This window comes from Natrix helvetica (genome assembly GCF_964273705.1).
Source record: "Natrix helvetica genome assembly, chromosome: 12".
Classification (NCBI taxonomy): Eukaryota; Metazoa; Chordata; class Lepidosauria; order Squamata; family Natricidae; genus Natrix; species Natrix helvetica.
The window spans coordinates 710,403-729,263 of NC_138556.1; the positions used below are offsets into that span (position 1 = coordinate 710,403).

At 46.4% G+C, this 18,861-nt stretch overlaps 2 protein-coding genes across 5 annotated transcripts in view; one reads left to right on the top strand and one right to left on the bottom strand.

Annotated features, from left to right (window-relative positions):
• TP53BP1 (tumor protein p53 binding protein 1) overlaps positions 1-683 on the top strand; it is a 58,678-nt gene extending 57,995 nt beyond the window's left edge. For all 4 annotated transcript variants that reach the window (XM_081964903.1, XM_081964905.1, XM_081964904.1 and 1 more), the window contains 2 exons: positions 6-151; positions 367-683. In XM_081964903.1, the coding sequence (XP_081821029.1) occupies positions 6-151; positions 367-551 (331 nt within the window). In that variant the 3' untranslated portion in view covers positions 552-683. The remainder of the gene's footprint in view (positions 1-5; positions 152-366) is intronic.
• A 393-nt stretch (positions 684-1,076) lies between these two features.
• The window catches only part of TUBGCP4 (tubulin gamma complex component 4), a 39,206-nt gene continuing 21,421 nt past the window's right edge, over positions 1,077-18,861 (bottom strand). Inside the window, exons 5-18 of the mRNA XM_081964933.1 lie at positions 13,244-13,300; positions 12,669-12,748; positions 12,193-12,394; positions 10,284-10,449; positions 9,642-9,766; positions 9,403-9,453; positions 9,203-9,308; positions 8,834-8,941; positions 8,430-8,568; positions 8,158-8,335; positions 7,847-7,981; positions 5,451-5,567; positions 2,230-2,369; positions 1,077-1,876 (exon numbers count right to left, since the gene is read on the bottom strand). Coding sequence (XP_081821059.1) covers positions 1,861-1,876; positions 2,230-2,369; positions 5,451-5,567; positions 7,847-7,981; positions 8,158-8,335; positions 8,430-8,568; positions 8,834-8,941; positions 9,203-9,308; positions 9,403-9,453; positions 9,642-9,766; positions 10,284-10,449; positions 12,193-12,394; positions 12,669-12,748; positions 13,244-13,300 — 1,620 coding nt within the window. The 3' untranslated portion in view covers positions 1,077-1,860. The remainder of the gene's footprint in view (positions 1,877-2,229; positions 2,370-5,450; positions 5,568-7,846; positions 7,982-8,157; positions 8,336-8,429; positions 8,569-8,833; positions 8,942-9,202; positions 9,309-9,402; positions 9,454-9,641; positions 9,767-10,283; positions 10,450-12,192; positions 12,395-12,668; positions 12,749-13,243; positions 13,301-18,861) is intronic.

Below are 18,861 nucleotides of genomic sequence, written 5' to 3' on the forward strand. Positions count from 1 at the left end.
TCTAGGCATCCACGGAAAAATCCCTTCCAGAAGCTGAGGGTGCTCCTGGTGTCTGACGAATCACAAAACTTCCTGGAACTCTGGTCAGAGATTCTGATGATGGGAGGAGCCGCTTCAGTTAAGCAGCAGGAATCCTCAACATGGAAGAACGGTACAGCTGCCAGCTTCCCCCATAGTTGAAAGCGTATTTTGCCTCTGTGTAAGGAAGGGCTTGGCGTTAAAAAAGTAGCCTCCCCCTTTTCTATTCTTAAAGGATCCTTTGAGAAAGTGGATGAGTCTCCTGCAATATCACTGTTTTATTGAAAAGTGTTAAGCGTGGGATAAGCAATAATGGAAACTGACAGCCATTGTTTCCTGTTCATACAGATGTGAGTTTGGGTGTGTTTGATGTGGTGGTGACAGACGCTTCCTGCCCAGCTGCCATGGTGCCCTGTGCCAAAGCATTACAGCTGCCAGTAGTAACCCAGGAGTGGGTGATCCAGAGCCTCATTGCTGGAGAGAGAGCTGGTTTTAAACACCTGAAGTATCAACATGATTATGTTCCCTGTTAAAGCTCCCTTTTTGTTTTGTGGTGATTTTCACTCACTAGATTGTAAACTTTTTGTGTCATTTGACTTATGCATGGTGTGCTTGTATATAGTTTTAATGTGAACTTTTATGATAAAATAAATGGCAGTTTCTTATCTTGGCCATTATTATACTATTACTTGCACGATGGAAGGAGTCATCATCAATTACTTCCAGCCAGCCACCCATACTGGCTGGGGAATTCTGGGAGTTGAAGTCCACAAGTCTTAAAGTTGCCAAGTTTGGAGACTCCTGCTACAAATGAATTTGTGATCACAATGCAAGAAGCTATATTGTGTAGGAAATTTAGTGCTGCTGCTCTCGGTATACAAATCCCAAGCTCAGGTCTCCTTCTTCCCTTTCTTGCAACAAAACTTCCACATAAACCTGCTGAGTTCCAGATGTGCAAGAAGAGGAAATTCCCTTAAGAGCAATAAAAACCAATCTAAATAAATATACTTAGAAAAAACTGATTTGAAAAGCCGCAAACACAAGACAGGAGCAAGATGGGATAGCTACCAAAAGTTTGATTTTCTTTCTAGAACTTGTGAAAGAAGAATAATGAAAAGTGCTTCTAGAATCTTTTCCATGCAAAGTTACGGGATGAATGTAGATTAGAAAGTCAGGCTGGGAGGAGAGACCTTTCCTATCCCTGGGACATTTGCCCCCTATTCCCAGGCCTTTTCCTTCTTGGAAAAACGGATTGCATAAAAATACAATATCTGTTACCTTCTTTTTCATTAAGGGCTCCAGCAGCTTTGTTAGGAAATGAAATGCCAAGTGGCTCCTCTTAGGTTTTGGGAGCAGTTTCCAGCAAAAGAGGCAGCCAATGTTGATAGTGTTGTTCAAACTGTGTCTTCAGCACAGTTTCCCCTCCCTCTGAGCAAGAGAAGCAAACAGAAGCAGCCTGAGCAACTGAAACCTCCAAGGCCAGGTTACTTTTCACATACTACTCCATCTTGAGAAATGGAACAAATTGTTTTTATGCAGTTTTTATGCAGCATTGCACCCTTTATAGTCATCAACTGATTTTGGCTTAGAAATGGTGAAGGTGAAAGGCTGGACTTCCGGCTCTGCAGTCCCAGCAAAAAGGGGTGACTCCTTTGGGAGTCTTGCTTCTTCTCCCTTTGCTTCCAAAGGAGCCTGAAAGCTATTTGATAGACAAACCCCCACTTGCAATGCTGTTGGCAGCCCTGCAAGAAACGAGCCTCCGCTCTCCTCCGCCAGTGGCTGGAATGTGGCTGCCAGGACCCCTCTTGGAAACCGTGGCCATTGATGCTCTCCGTGGGCTAATCATTCCAGCCCCACACTGTAGGGAAAGAAAAGGGATTCAAAGGGAAGACATGAGAGGAAGCAAACATTCTCTAATACGTGGTCAGATTACAACAAACGCGAGGAGCATGATCTAACTAATCACAAAAGACCAGGGAGGCAAAGGGCCGCTGCTATTCTGCAGTTTCCCCCATGCGTGACAGGGGAGCAAGGAAAAGGGAGTGGACAGCCGGCCTGTTGCCTATGCCACATAGCCTGGAGAACCTCTAGATGCAGAGACCGGAGGGGAAGCTGCAGGGCTGGACCCAGCCTTTGGCCAGGTGTTCCCCACTGATTCTGTTGGAAGGAGGACAGAGGAGCCTCCTCTGCTTTGGGGTGCTGAGCCTTTACCTGCCCAAAGTGCCTCCAGCGTGAGTGTAGTACTTGTTGTAGTCCAGGCGTAGCAGCAGTTGTGCCAAGTCAGAATTTATCTGGTGGTTGTGAACGCTGGAAAGAATCTTGAAGAGAAGGGAGGACTGGCAGCTGAAGCCCTGCAAAGGGAAGCCCAGGCATCAGAGCAGCCTTCCAGAGCCAATCTGCTCTCTCACAGGATGCCCTTAGGGAGCCCAGCGGAATCTTCACAAAGCAATTTCAGACAAGGTGAAAAAACATTAAAGTGTGTTTAAAAAGTATTTAAAAAGGGTTGTGCAGCTGCTTCTGGGGCAGCGGCTTGGCCTTCACCATTTCCACACCCAGGAATGAAACAGGAGAGAGAAAACATGGATGGGGAGAGAGGCATTAATGGACCTCTCAACTGTGATGGGGGAGCTATCTACACCAAGTCTTCAAGACAAACCTCAAAGTAGCTAATTTCGGCAAAGAAAAGGGCTAAAGCACAAAAGGACTGAGTTGGGTTCACCAGGAAAACTACAATCACATGAAAACGATAGTACTCCCTCTTTGAGTACTATGGTTTTACATATCAGGACAAAGTAAAAATCATCTGGTCCTTAGCAGTTCTTAAAAGTAGGTAAATACAACCTCAGAGAACATGATATATTACATCATGTCATCATTTATTTTACAAAAAGAAAGCCAACGTGTTTTGGCATTTTTTCACAGCCATGTGAGGAAAAAAAAAACAAGTATACCTAAGAAGAGGCTACGTATCAGCAGGTGCTGCTAATCAAGTGCCCTTGATCAATTGATCATTTAGCCTCTATAAAAGTCTTAGGAGTCTTAGGAGTTTGCTGATCTCCAGTTTTGAGGTGAAGAGTAACGTCAAAAGGTGTAATTGTGCTGTGAGGAAACTAACCCTAGATGCATCTCTGAATTGGCCACTGGCGCAGGCACAGTGCTGTCTCTGCACTTCAACCGCCTGAGGAGCAAGGAGGTGCAGCTTCATCGGCAGAGAGTTATTAAGGAACCAGCCATCTGGGTGAATGAAGCTTGATTGACTCTGGTCTACCATTTCCTCCCCATACAAATAATCACTGACCCTTTGGCCCACCCCTTAAAGGCTGCTGATGGCATTTTCAGTACCAGCTGGGATGTTGGTCCCTCCTACCAAGGCTACCATGCTTAATCAGATCTGGTGCAACAGAAGGGCACTTGAGGGGGCTTCCTTCACACATGGACCTCGCTGTGGTAGAGGTTTGCCCAAACGGCTATTCTTCCAAAGCATTTCTTGCCTGACATGCACAGGAGTTTAATTCCATGCTTTTGGAGCACTCTATAGTTGCCTCAAAATATAGAGGAAGTAACGGACTGCCTAAGGACATCTCTTGGCTGTTAGTCAAGAGCAGAGGTTATCTGTTGCTTCCAGAAGTGTGGAGAGCATCTCAGGATGATTAGGCTCATTAAAAATCCTATGAGTGAATGACCCTTTGCATCCTTTCTCTACTGACCTGGGCTTTGCAGTACAGCAGTCCTTGACTTACGATAGCAACAGGTAGAATTTCCATCACTAAGTGAAGCGGTTGTAAAATGTGGTAGCAATCCTTGCAGTCCTGGTTGCTATTGTCAACTGAATCCCACCGTTGTTAGCTAAGGCAATTTCCAAAATCAGTGGGGAAGCCAGCAGGAAGTAGCAACTCCCAGGCCTACAGGCATGAAAGTGGCTATTGCTGAGTGAAGTAAAGGTTGGGGATGTTGCAAGGGGTTTCATGAAAGGTGTGAGGAGGGTGCTAGCAGGTGGGTGGGTGGCCAACATGGTGTGAGCAAAGGGGCTGGTGGAGGGTGCGCAGGCCAGGAAGGCTAACCCCAGCGACATTCAACCTTCCCTACGGGCTTCCCTGTGGAATTTCTATGGAAAAGCTGCAAACAGCAAACGTGATCATGGAGCACGGCAATTAGTTGTAAGTGTGAAAAAGTTGCCAAGCACCCAGATTCAGATTATGGGATTGCTGGGATGGTGGAGCTTCAAGGGCGGTCACTGTCTGGATGGTTGTAGGTCAAAGACTACCTGTAGCTGCAAGCAGGGAGTGCTCCCAAACCAGACTGTCCTCCCGCTTGATCTGAAGTCGGTGGGCTCGGTTTCTAAGGGACAGCTGAGCCTCCCAGCCCTGGGCTGGAAACAGGAGGGGAGCGGAGGATTTTCAGCCTCACCGAATCTGCCGATGGCTGCACCAGGGCTGATCAATTCCACCAACCCATCCCTTGTGTAGGAGAGCTGGATTGGGCCACTCTGTGACAAGCTCCCCTGGTGCCTCAGGAAAGACTCACCTGAAAAGGGGATATTTTACTGGGGGGAGGGGCATGGAGTTAGCCTTAAATGGGGAGGTGGGCTGAGCAAGGACCACCCTCTTTCCAAAATGAAAAATGTCTCTAAAGAGCAGGTGTGCAAATCAGGCAGAGCCCCAAATGAAAGAACGTCTTAGTTGGCAGGGGGGAGCATGACTTTCTAAAAGCAAAGGGGAGCCACCCTGAAAGGCAAGAGGAGTGGGTAGAAAATGCTGCTTGGAAACTGATATGATGCACTGCAAACTTTGTTAAATTAAGGCAGGGGGAGTCAAGCAACCTCTTTCCTTCATTGAGTCTTTCACTGCTATTCTTGCTGTCAAATCTGGAAAGGCCCCTCACCTAGGATTTCCCAAGACTCGCCCCCCTCCCTAAACGCCAAACCCAGATTATCCCAGTTTAAGCCAAGTGTGGCAGGGATTCCAAGTGGGAAAGAGGATTTAGGTGGTGCTGTGTGTCTCACTTCATCCTTCCAGCAGCTCCTTAAAGCAGCCTCTTCTTTTCCTCGGCTCCTGCAACTCCAGTGAAAGACCCTTGCAAGGACAGCCAGCATGCATGCTCATCTACAAGCCCACCCCCTTTCCCCATAAATTGGGATCATTGCATATGTCCCCCCCCCCCCGACATTTCCACTGGGCTGGATGGGGACATTCAAAAGCTCCCCCTCCCTCTTTCAACAGAGTCCTCCGGGCTCCTCTGCCGAAGTAGGAGAGAACATCGGACAGGGTCAAAGCAAAGGGGCCTTTGGCTCCCTGCATTTTTTACTCAAAGCACCAGGATATTTTAATTGGAATCTGGCATGTTGAAAAGCAGCCTGGGTAAAATCACAAGAGCCCAATCGCACGAGGGCTGCTTTGTGTGCCTCTTGGGTGTGTATCTGTGTGCGTACTTACCTTAGCTAGGATGCTCAGCTGGGCTGTACCGCGTTCATCCAGGGGCCCTTGGTTCTGGCTGACCAATGAACAAAAACTATGGCAGAGATCTAAAATTTCATTCAGGCAGTGAAAAGCCTACAAAGTAATGATCAGAAGTGGCTATATTATTATGTATTAATTTACAGTTGTTGTAACTGTTATTCTAAACTAAATTTGCCAATAAAAATATTAATTAGTTCACCTCTGGGTTGTGAACAATACTTCTTTAGAAGGATTGAATTATGGAGATAATGCTTTTCAAATCTGTGGACAGTACACAACTGATGGGACCCTAAATTCCTTAGATCCCTGGGGGGTTGGAGTGGGCGTTGAAGTGGAAAGTTAGCCTAATGCTTCACGTGTGAATTTCACATTCTGTCAGTAAAAGTTCCTTTTGAAATGCAAACTGCTTCAAGAGTTTTACTTTCTTGAGAAGGTAGCTGAGGCAGGTCCTTACACTAATATTGAATGTTAGAAATCAAATGCAGTTTTTGAATGGGAAAACATCCAGCTGGGCAATCATACTTAGGAAACAGTTCTGGAAGACTAGCTCATTCCAAACTGAACCAGCAGCCCTGATAAGGCTGCCGAGGGCCAAAGGCAACCTTACACTATGTCAACAGAACTAATTCCTAAATTACAGGGCTTAATCATCCCATTTAATTTTGAATTCATAACTCCTATCGTGTTTCCCTGAAAATAAGACAGGGTCTTATTATTTTTGGGGGGGTGCAGGAAGCCCCGGGCAGCCTGCGCACTCACAGCCGAGTCTGGCAGACAGAGGCTCCCTCCATGCGCCGCCATCAAGCTCCTCCCTTCCCCGCGGTATGTGTATGTGGAATGCGGGGGGGGGCAAAGGAACTAAGCCGCGCGAGTGCCTGTTTCCCCCACCCACCCCTTTGCACACTTCCCAGGCCTCACCAGGTCATTATGTGCTGCTTCTGCTTTTGGCTGCATGCAAGGAAAGCAGCAGAAGCAGAAGTCTTTCTTTCTCTCCCCCAAACTCCTCCTCTGCGGCTTCCAAACACCAGCCAGGACAGCGGCTGCTCTATAGTGACGATCGCCAGAGGCCTCCCATCCCCCCCTCTCCTCTCCAATTGCCCCACGGTTCCCCCACCCGAGTGCTGACCAACTGGAGTGCCTGCCAACAAGCCCGGGAAGCCCCTCTGCCTCAGGAGTCACCGGATGGGACGGCGACCAGGCCAGACTCTTCCTGGGAGGGGAGCCTCGCAGGACCACTGCCCGCCCTCCTTTCCTACGCAGACCCTGCTTACTTTTCCCAGCAGTGAGACGCTGGGCAGCCCCGACAGATGCAGCTTGGCCGGCCCAGCCACAGCCAGCACTCCCTGCCCATGGCTGAGCTTGGCCACAAGGGGCTGGCCAGGGCCTTTGCAGGCGGCCATGGTGGCGGCAGCAGCACCTGCAACGCCTCAGCCATCCCCGCTGAGAGACCCACGGCCAGCTGCGACTGCCCCACCACACAGCAGCCGCCCCCACTGGAAGCACGCACGGCAACATCTGCCCACTGCGCATGGAGGCCTCTCTGCCGCTACCGGCCACCCTGCTGAGGAAGCCCTGGGGCTGCGATGCTGACGCTGGGGCTGCTGTGGCAGGTGCTCAGTAGCGCGGCCTATGCAGACGTGGCGTCTGGGTATGGGGACAGAGCGGGCAGGCTGCTGCCATGGTGCAGGAGCAGAAACGGGCGCTCAAGGACTACAGTGAATGCTGGGGGGAGCGGAAGGGGGGGGCGCAGGAGTTTGCCGGGATTTGGCTGCTTTTGGAGGGGTGGTTGTGAGGGACGTGCGTGTGTGTGTGTGTGTGAGAGAGAGAGATGGGGGGCTTATTTTGGGGGGAGGGCATATATTTTTGCCCATCCCAAAAATCTGGCATGGTCTTATTTTCAGGACATGTCATATTTTTTGGGAAAACGCAGTAGTTTGAGTGAGTGTCCATTCAACTGTAAAGAATTCAAACTTGCTAGAACAGATGATCGCGAGGATGAGCCCCAAGGAAAACTGGGGCGAGAGAGAAGGGCCCTCTCCAAATACCTACCAGGATGTCAGTAACCAAAGGTGGTATAGACCTGCTTTCTATCATAAGAGAGGACAGAAGATGGAATAATGGACTGAAGTTGCTGGAAGGTCGATTCCAGTTAAATATTCAGGAACAAAATTGTAACAGGAAGAGCAGTTCTTCAGGGCAAGCAATTACCCAACCCCTCCATTAAATCAACCACCTACACTGGTGGGATGAATGGGCTCAAGACGGGGATGCCACCACCCTTCCCCTTATTTCCTTCAGGTTTACAGGCACTGACCACGGGGATGCATTGCAGGGATCCAGGAGGGGAAACGGCTGGTCATACCTGCACTTACCGGTTTCAAGAGAATGAAGGACTGGGCCAGGAGGTTGCTCAAAAAGTGATCGTGGGCCAATCGGATACTCTCAAAATCACGGGTGGAGTTGATCTGCTGAAGGAGCTGTGAGAACTGAGACTCGAGGACATCCACCTGAAAGAATACAAAACGGAAGGACTACTTCTAACACCGAGGGGTCAAGGAAAAGTTGAGAAATACTGCTAAGAAATTGTGAGACCAATTTCAGCCAGCGGCTGTCAGCAGAAAAAGCCGAGGACAAAGTAGATGAGCTGTTTGGGCCTCTTTCAGCCGCCCCGGCAGACACTTACTTGCAGGTAATACTGCAAATTGTCCACAAGGAAAGTCATGTGATGGCGCAGCCGCCACTTGATGGCATCCGTCCGCCTGGATTCCAGGCACTTGCACCGCATCTGCAGATCCCAGCAGTGCTGCAGCTCGGCCTGGACGCGCCTCACACTCAGCAGGTATTTGAAGACCACGTTGTACCTGCAGCCAAGAGTCAACTGGTCTGAGCCCCGGGTCACAAAGCCCCAGGACACCAGCAGGCCCCCTCCCAATTCCCAGAGGAGGCAGCGCTCACTTTTCCAGGACAGCGGGTGTGAAGAGGATGTGCAAAGGCCACTGAACTTTGTAGGAGAGCCCCAAGGCAGCCCAGCCGGACATGGGGGACTCATGGGGAGACAGTTCTCGAGAAGGGATTTCCCGGTTCTGGGAAGGGTCTGAAAAGGAAGCCAGTCAACAACTTGGATTGAAGGCCAGAGGCAGCTGGGCAGTAAAGGCCACAGCTCAGAGGCCGAGGTCCATGCCGGGGCCCTCCTGCAGCCTCTTCTGCCAAGGGCTCTGAAGCCTCGAGGCAGCAGCCTCTGCTCAGCCAGCCGAGACCCTTGCCGCCTTTGAGGAAAAAGTGAGCGATGGCTTAATGCAGCTTTCTGCTCCCATTTTGAAGCCCCAATGCAGAATCTGGCCTCTTGCACCAACACCCACCTCGGTGTTCCTTTCCATGGTAATGGATGGTCAGGTGAAGAAAGGGCAGGAGGTTGTCGTCGTCCAAGAGCACTTTGTGGGCTGACTGCTGGAATGCCACATTCACATCTGAGGGAAGGAGCAGGGGATGCCTTTCAGGGGGGGAGGGAGGGGAAGGAAAACAGGCCCTTTGCTGCCTTCCCCTTTTCACACAGCGGCTCCCAGAGGCCAAACCTCTCTGCTTCTCTCCTCTGCAACTGGAGTCTGCCCAGACTTAGATTACCACACAGGGTGCACATGAAACGGTGATTCTGCGAGTCCAGCCTGGCAGAATTGCCACCCAAGGAGCATTTCAAGCCATGGGGCCTTTTTGGAGACGGAGAGACTCACCGTGCTCAGTCACTGCGGATGGTGGTGTCTTTAGCATGTGCTGTGCAGTATCAATAAAGGCCTGAAACAATTCTCCTCTCCCCAAGAGGTAAAAATCTTTAATGACCTAGAAGAAAGGCAACGATGTGAAAGCCATCCTGTTCAGCAACTTCCTTCCACGGGGAAGCAGGAGCTCACGAATTGCAGGATGACCTGTTTACCTTCAACTGGCCAATCAAGTCAGATTCTTCCACCATCAGCTTCCATAAGTGCTTAGGAAAGAGAAAGCCCAGCGTCAAGATCCAACCGCCCAACTGCAATGGTGCAATCCCAAGCGGCTCTCCCTGCTCATTCCTTGTGCAAAGTCCACCCGCCTCCCTCTGTGGGTTGAGGTTCTTCTAGAACTTCTCCCCGTCATGAAAGGCTTCCTAGGGGTCCTTTGCCTGACGCTCTGCCTGACCTCAGCCACAGTGCTCCGGATCCAGTCAATCACAGATTCAAAGTCCATCAGATTAAAGAGGGGCTGCTGCTTGAGACGATGCAGCTCAGCAGCAAAAGTCTCCTCCTGGTTCTTCAGGATGGAGCCTGTGAGAGAAGAGATTCCCATGGAGGCTTTGCCCTCTTCTCAAGACCTGCGTAATTGAAGGCTGCATGAACACATCAGCCCAGACAAGAACCCAGGAGCAGCAACAAAGGGAGAAGTGCATGTTGTCAAGGGAAGCAGTAAGGCGTAGTTGGCATTGCAGAAGAAGCAGCAGCTTCAAAGTTTTAGAAGAAAGAAAACGCATCATCCGCTGTGTGTGTGTGTGTGTGTAGAACAGCATCAGAAACAGAGGAGAAACTTTAGGAAGGCAAATCGCTGGAACAAGCTGCAAAGGATCTTTCTTTGATCTTCTACTCAGAGAGGCCCTGGTAATCTGGATCACTGACCCAATTCAGATGGATCTCAAGGGACCACTTTCAGATTCTGCTCATCCCTGATGGTCCACAGGAGCAAACCTGGCCTATTATTGGGAAGGGTTGCCCAAACAGCTTCGGTCTGCCAAACCAGCCCACAATCATTCTTAGCTCATGTGGAAGAAATCAAAGCCAATCACAATACCTTTTTTGGTAAGAGTCACATTCTGACTCTCAAACATCTGCACAGATTCCCCTACAAAGAGGATTTTTTCAGCGACACGAGCTGGAATGTAGGAAGGAAGCATCTCCATCCGCAGAGAGAACTGTTTTGGAGAAGGGGCCAACATGTTCTCTTCCTCAATTAGCCTCTGTTGAAACAAGGTTGGTGGAAGGGAGAGAGAAATAAAAATTAGGGATGGATTCTAACACCAAACCCAAGAGCCAAGGATGGAACATCAACGTTTTTAGAAGGCTTGGGAGGATGCCCAAGAATGGAGGAATCTGTTTCTTAATTTAAGAATTCAGGGATTGGGAGAAACAATGCTAAGTTTGGAGGGGAAATATTGCCATTTTGCACTTGTTCCCACTGCCCTGCAAGCTGTTTTTCAAAAATGCCCAGTTCTGAAATCATTTCTCTTCCTCCCCTTAAATGTCAACATGCTCTTTCATGCTAGATCCTCCTTCAAATCAGGCTTGCTTGAATTAAATTCCTTCATTTTTGAATTCTCAGAAAACTACATTAAAAGAAATATCCAAACTATTTTCCTTAATGTTTTACTATTTCTCCAGAAGTTGTGAGAGCTTCATCATTGGAAACTTTCAAGGAGACTGGACTGCCATATGTCAAAAAGGGTGTAGGGTCTGCTTGGGCAGGGGGTTGGACTGGATGGCCTAAAAGGTCCCTTCCAACTCTGTTAAATCTTTAGGTGTATCTGTATCTACTTCTTCCTCATTCACCCTATGTTGAACGTTCTGCCACTAAACTCCCATAGGAGGCCCAGACAGGTGGAAGGGACCCATTCTGGCAAGACTGAGGAGGGGATGCTGCTCAGGGCTCATCTTGCATCATCTTCTCTTCTGGCTGTGCTGTGACCTGCCCAGTGGTGGGCCTGGGTCGCCATCGTCATAGGGTAAGGCATCACCAGCATGCAAAAGACACCCAGCCGTATGCCTCAGTCCATGGTGAGTTAGGCAACGTCGTGGCCACCCTCTCGCAGTGCCTGGAGGCTGTTAAGGGAGCAATAGGCTAAAATTGAACCCTGGCAAGATGGAATGGTTTGGGGTTCTTTGGTCTTGGATGGGGTGGCACAACTTCAGACGAACCCAGAGCATAATGCGGGGGTTCTCCTTAACTCACAACTCCTACTCGAGGAGCAGGTTGCAGCTGTGGCTAGAAGGCCCTTTGGCAACTGCAGGTTGTGTGCACCCTTTCCTGGACCAACAATCCCTGTTCACAGTCATTCACTCTCCTAGTCACCTACCGTCTTGACTACTGCAATGCACTCTACATGGGAATTCATGGGCCCTTGAAAAGTATCCAGAATCAGAAAAATATAAGTTGGTTCAAAATGCATAATTTTGTGCAAGTCCAGATTTGCATATGTCTCACTTCTCTTGCGGGAGCTGCACTGGTTGTCAATTTGATTCTGGTCCAATTCAAGCTTCAGGTTGCCACCTTCCAAATCCTCCATGCCCTGGGGCCAGGTTATTTAAAGGACTGTTTTTCCCAAGGTACATTTACCTTTTCCACCAAAATGAGTAGACAGGGTCTCTTCCAGGTCCCCTCTCTTAAGGAGGTCCATCTGGAGGGACCAAGGAGACATGTGATGGTTTTCTCCCTCATTCGCCCCAATTAGGCACTCTTTCGAAAGGCCCTGAAGACCTGGTTTGTCTGAAGACCTCAGGGGCAAACGGAGCCCATCAAGTAGCTTATTACATTGTTGTTGCCAGGGGGATGAGGGTTTACTGGGCTTTGAATTCAGGGTTATTCCTGTAAGCCTCCCGGAGTCACTGTGAGTTGAATGACCATACATTTTCTTAATTAATAAATCATAAGCAGCTTGAGAGATTTGAGGGAACAACTGAGGGAACGGGGAAAGGCTCAACCCCACCATATCTTGCAGTTCTCGCAGCTGCTTCCCTGTGAGTCCTCCAATGCCCAGATCGTCGTCGTCGTCTTCTGGCTGGGCCGGGGTGAGCCCCAGGGAGGGGCCCTGCCTGATGAAGAACTCCTCATGCTGGTCCAAGAGCAGCCCGTGCAGCATCCAGGCAGAGAGCTGTTTGTAGAGAACGGCATGGCACATGGCCAAAACCCTGGAGGGGTGCAAAAGGAAGAAAACGCCCAGGACACTCAGCTTCATGGGATGGGCAGCAAATGGAACCAGCAGCCAGGTAGGATCTCCTCCTTGGGCAGCTGCATTTTCCAACTGAAGCCCCTGAATCCCAGATGCTCTGAATTGCTCTCAGTTTAACTGTTTATTAGAGAACTGGTTAAGAAATGCCGCTGAAAGCAGCGTTATGCTTGGGCCTGGGTGAGGGGGGGATTACTGGGGTACAGCTAAAGGCTACTTGAACGGTAGTTCCTTACTTCTCCAGAGCATGACGCACCGGCGGCAAGCCACCACGGCTGTATTTGTAGACTGTCTCCAAGATCTGACAACCGTGAATCTGCCAAAGAAACAAGTCCAGGCTAATCATTTGCAGGACAGAAAACTAAAGGTGCCCAAGCACTATCTACTTTCCAGAAGGTCTGCAGCAGCCAAAAACAGTCAGCGGCATTTACTGCCTCTCTTTTTACATTTCTGCAAATAACAGCAGCACTTAGACTTATATTTTGCCCACATGCCTTACAGGACTCTCTGGCCGGCTTACAATGTCAGCATCTTGCCCCCAAACAATCTGGTTCCTCTTTTTCATGACTTTAGAAGGATGGAAGGCTGAGCCAAATTCAAACCTCATCAGGATTGAACTTCAGGCTGTGGGCAGAATCAGCCTGCAATGCTGCATTCTAACAGCACTGCAACTTATCTTTTGCATTTCTCATTTCCATCCAGATGAAAAGAACCAGCCTCAACTCAGCTATTGGCCAGACATCTGTATGTTATTAAACTGCTCCACAAATAAGGCTTCCATTAACAGAGGCCGAGAGCAGGAATACCGTACCTTCTGGATCTTTATCTGCTCTACTACAGTCATCAATGAGGGGAACAAGAGCTGAAACTGTAAAACAAAAATTAGCATTTAAGAATATATACTTGTTTAATGAATTGGGGCAAAAAATTAACAGTTGCTTGGCAGATTTGACAATCTGATATCTGGCCCATGGAACAAATTTTCCCCTGGGCCTTCAAGCTATGTTATCATGTTTCCTTTTGATTGTGATTGGTCCTCTCTATCTACAGAAAAGATACTGGGGGAGGGAAGGGGGGCACTGTTGGGCCGCTCTCTACATGGGGCTCCCCTTGAGATGCACCCGAAGGCTGCAGCTGGTTCAGAATACGGCCGTGCGGCCAGTCTCGGGAGTCTTTAGCTACTCCCACGTAACACCTCTCCTGCGCGGGCTACACTGGCTACCTGTGGCTTTTCGGGTGCGTTTCAAGGTGTTGACCATCATCTTTAAGGCGCTCCATGGCACAGGACCTAGTTATTTGCAGGATTGTATCCTGCCCCATACATCCCTTCGGCCGATTCGCTCACACAGAGAGGGACTCCTCCGGGTGCCGTTCACTAGGCTGTGCCAGCGGGCGACGCCTAGGAGAAGGGCCTTCTCTGTGATGGGCCCGACCCCCTGGAATGACCTTCCCCCCGACATTAGAATGACTACGGATCTCCGCTCCTTCCGTCAGAAACTTAAAACCCACCTGTTCCGGCTAGCCGGCTTGGCCTAATTCCATCTTTCCCACCTCAGTTTTATTTCTAAATTTTATGATTGGTTTTATGGTGTTTTTAACTTTTATAAATTCGTACAGGGGTTGTTTAATCTGATTTTTAGCTATCTATACGATTGTTTATATGGTTTTTTAAATTTATTCCTGTACACCGCCCCGAGTCCCTCCGGGGAGAGGGGGCGGTCTAGAAATCTAATAAATAATAATTATTATTATTATTATTATTGTTGTTGTTGTTGTTGTTGTTATTATTATTATTATTATTATTATTATTATTATTATTATTATTATTATTATTATTATTATTATTATTATTATTATTATTATTATTATTATTATTATTATTATTATTATGTGAACGGGAAGCTCTGCAGTGCACAGCCAATTTGGGCTTTCGAAGCCACAAGGGTGTCTTGGAGGGACACCCGAAAAGTGGGATGTTCAGCTGATCGAATATGGAGGGCGGAGGTTCGGAGTGTGAAGCAGGAGAAATCTCTTAGAGATCGAATGGGGAGAAGATGACCAGCAATGGCCGACCTGAAGGGCTGACAGCTGGACAAAGTAAGCAAGAACTAAGCAGAACGATGGTGGATTGTATCTGGCCGTAATTAGTTCCAATCATTAAAGTCAAAAGAGGTCATTTGAAGGAGTTTCCCAAGTGGAAATAGAGAAGAAGTAATCACAACAGAAAGGAGAGGTGGAAGCAACTTCACTCGTTTAAAGAAAAAACAGTAAGAGACGGTAGGGCAAAGATAGGAGAGTAAGACGGATTGGCTGAAACAACAGGAATACTCTTTTTCTTTCTCTTCATTTTACCAATTTGATTAGACGAAAGGATATTATTTGGATTAATGTAAGATTGGAGAAGACCGGGACAGGAACAATGGGAGTGCTCAAGAGTGTGAAAGTCTGGTGATTAATGGCCTCTCTCCGAGACGGTGACAGTGCTTTTTCAGAACAGAAATAAGAGACAGAATGACACCTCTGGTCAAAGGGAGAAAACACCAGCGAGATATGGGACTACTGTTTTTTTCCGGAGTATAAGACACACTGGAGTATAAGACGCACCAAGATTTTGAAGCGGCATTTTTTTAAAAAAAGTAGGTAGGTAGACAGAGGGATAGAGAGGGAGAGAAAGAGAGAGAAATATGGTAGGTAGGTAGGGAGAGAGTAGGTAGGTAGGTAGGTAGGTAGGTAGGTAGGTAGGTAGGTAGGTAGGTAAAGGGATAGAGAGAGAGAGAGAGAAATAGAGAGAGAGAGAGAGTGTGTGTAGGTAGATAGGTAGGTAGGTAGAGTGATAGAGAGAGAGAAATAGAAAGAGATAGATAGATAGAAATACAGTAGATAGGTAGGGGGAGAGAGAGAGTAGGTAGGTTGATAGGTAGAGGGATATACAGAGAGAAATAGAGAGATAGAGAAATACACTAGGTAGGGAGAGAGAGTGTGTGTAGGTAGGTAGGTATAGGGATATACAGAAATAAATAGAGAGAGAGAGAAATACAGTAGATAGGTAGGTATTTCTGCTGGCACAGCACTTGATCAATGTAATTCTCATCAATCAGTTAAAGAGCTTTCCAAAAGGAAAAAGTTTTTGCACTCTGCAAACCTCCCAAAAATGGCCTGTTTTTCATGAAAACGGGCCCCTTTTTTTCCTGAAATTTCCCTCTTAAAATGAAGGTGCGTGTTATACGCCTGTGCGTGTGGCAACAATACTGTGAGAAGTGTGAATGACTACCAAATGATTCTATGTATATAATATGCTTACTAAGTACCAAGTATTAAGTACTAATATCAATATTAGCAGTAAACAGTATCACTAGAAATATTAAGATTATTAATATTATCAATATTACAGCGGTAGTAATTAGTGAAATAGAAAGAGCGTGCTTGATACAGGTTTTATGGTTGTTTCCAATAGTGACCTAAATTTGTGATATTTAACCCTGATATACCTGCTATAGCCTCATATAAGAGATAATTGTTTATATTTTATAATTGTCTATATCTGATAACTAAATAGAATATTAATAGCCTACAATAGCTGGAGGTGGAAGTCTATATTGGTGGGACGAAAAAGTGGGAGAACTTGATAAAAGGTGATTTTGTGAGGAGGTTATTAAAAATGACAAGTGTTACGAACTTAACGAAGATAAGGACAGGGAGAAAACAAGGTACTCAATTGACAGGGCAACCCCGAGTCAATCAGGCCAACGATCTATGGAGGAAATGGTTCAGAGGGAGAGGTAAAATTCGTTTAAAGCTCTACAAGGTATGCAAGAGGTGAAGAAACGAAATCATGAGGAACTGAGAAAAGAAATTGGAGAAGAAATGATACAGGAGAACTAAAGGTGAAGATGCAGACAATGGATGAGAAATTTGAATCCTTTCAACAACAAATCACGAAAAATGAGCAAAAATTACAAGAAATGGAAGTGAGGATGGAGAAAGAAGAAAAAAGAGTGGATGAAATTAATGAAAATGTAATTCAGGCTAACAGGGAGCTGGAAAATATGGTTGCATTTCTAGAATCCAAAAAATCAGTTCATTATCTATGCTTTTAGAATGTAAGAGAGGAAAGAGGAGAAGACTTACCAGAAATCATGGCAGAATTATTAGTGAAAGCACTTGGAATCGAGAAAAAAGTGATGCTGACGGAGATAGACAAAACCTACAAATTATGCGAGGAGACATATCTACCAAAGGAAATACATGTTAGATTGGTGAAGAAATCAATCCGAGATGAAATACTACATAGAACAAGAGATGAACCGATAGAATATGGAGGAAAGCACAAATAGTCCTATAGCAAATATCAAGAAGGGTCAGAGAAATGCGAAGACCTTACTAATTCTTGACTTCCAAACTAATCAAACTTCAGGTGGCTGATACCGAAAGGCATTATGGTCTTGTGGCAGGATAAAAGACATAAAATAGACACTGTGGACAAGGCAGAGGAATTCTACAGCCAATATGTTAGCAATGAAGAAGTGGAAGAAATGGAAGAAACGGAAGGAAGAGACTTGAGACTAGTGGAAAAAGAAAAGAAAGTACTACAAATTAAAGAGAGAGGAGAGGGAAAGGAAAAAAGATGGAGAACTATGAGAGAAGATACCATGAACCAAAATAAGTCAGAACAACAAGAGCACAAGGCCAAGGTACCGATAGAGAAATGAAAGAGGAGATAAAAATCCTATCAATTAACATCAACACTAAACTCAGAAGGAAAATATTTAATAAATTAAATAAGTTAAATTTGGACATAATAGCAATACACGAAGTCCATATAATAAAAACAAAAACAACTGTTTGAATATCCCAAACTGGGACTTGCATACACCTCATTAGCACAACAACAAAAAAGAGTAGTCCTATATATTAATGAGGCGATTTCAGTCAACAAATTTATAAGGATGAAGAAGGAAGGATCTTGATAGTTGAGATAGAAATAAACCAGAATAAAATTCTATTAGTAGAGATCTATACTCCAAATGGAGGACAAGAGCAATTATACAGGAAATTACATAACATTATTTGTGATATATCAAACGATAACATCTGTATCCTGGGAGATTACAACACAATAATTGGTAAAAAATTAGATTATAAAAGCAACCAAAAAAGGGGGGTAAGAGACAAACATTACCAAAATCCTTATTCAAAATGGTGGAGGAATTGAAAATAAAAGATATTTGAAGAGAGAGAGAGAATCAATATACATGTCAGCGTTCCAAATATCATGCAGAATTAAATCATTGTCCAAGGCAAAGTAGTCCTTAAAACTCCAATTTAATAAGACAGGCATGTTGGCATTAAGCTGGTGAAATTTCAACTCTAAGGTACATCCGGTGAATTCCCCAAGTTAAAAGTTCATCATCTATCCCCACACCCCATAATTCATCACATGGTCCAATCTTCATCTTCCACTCTGGCATGTACACCCCTCTTCTTCCGGCCAGGTGTCGAGGTGCGGAGACAAAAGACGACCTTGAGCTTCTAAGAAATCCATAACAATACATTCCACAATCCTACTCCTTTCTATTCCCCCCTCCCAACTACTATACCAATGAAACAGCATAATATGTATGTTTTAATTATGTGGCAGGCCAAAGATCCTAAAAGGAACAGAATTACAGGCCTGACAGGCGGCCTCTCCTCAAGAGAAAACCGTTTCCTGAAAAGAGAATAACATAAATGTTAACTATCAAAATTTAACCACCTCTTCCTCCCCCAGGGGGACCCTTTGGCTTATCAGGGAATTTCTCATGGAATTGCTTCACTAATTTATCTGCTTTCAGATCCCAACTTTTCACCCACGTAGCTTCTGACAAAGGGTATCCCTTCCAATGCACTAAATATTGTAAACGACCTCTATACAGCCTGGAATCTAATATTTTTTTCACTTCATAATGTGTTTCCCCTTCTACCACTACGGGAGGAGGTAGAGTTTGGGTGGATGGTCTCGTGCTAGACTCCCTTACCGGCTTCAATAAGCTACAATGGAATACCGGGTAAATTTTCCCTAAGAGTCTGGGTAGGCTGAGTCGAACTGTAACTGGGTTAATTATCTTTTCTATTGGGAAAGGACCTAGAAATTTTGGACCTAATTTCTTACTAGGCATCTTTAATCTTATGTATTTAGTAGACAAAAAAACTTTGTCCCCCACTCGAAAGGGGGGTTGTAGGGAACGATGTTTATCAGCTTGCTTCTTGTAGGCTTCTGCCGCATCTGTTAGCGCCTTTTTGGTATTCTCCCATCCCTTCTTTAGTGCCTCCAGCCATTCATTCAGGGACATGGATGAGGGAGGTTCCTTAGGTAGTTCAGGCATGGGAACGAATTCCATGCCACTGGTAATCTGGAAAGGAGTTAATCCGGTACTGCTGTGAACCGTATTA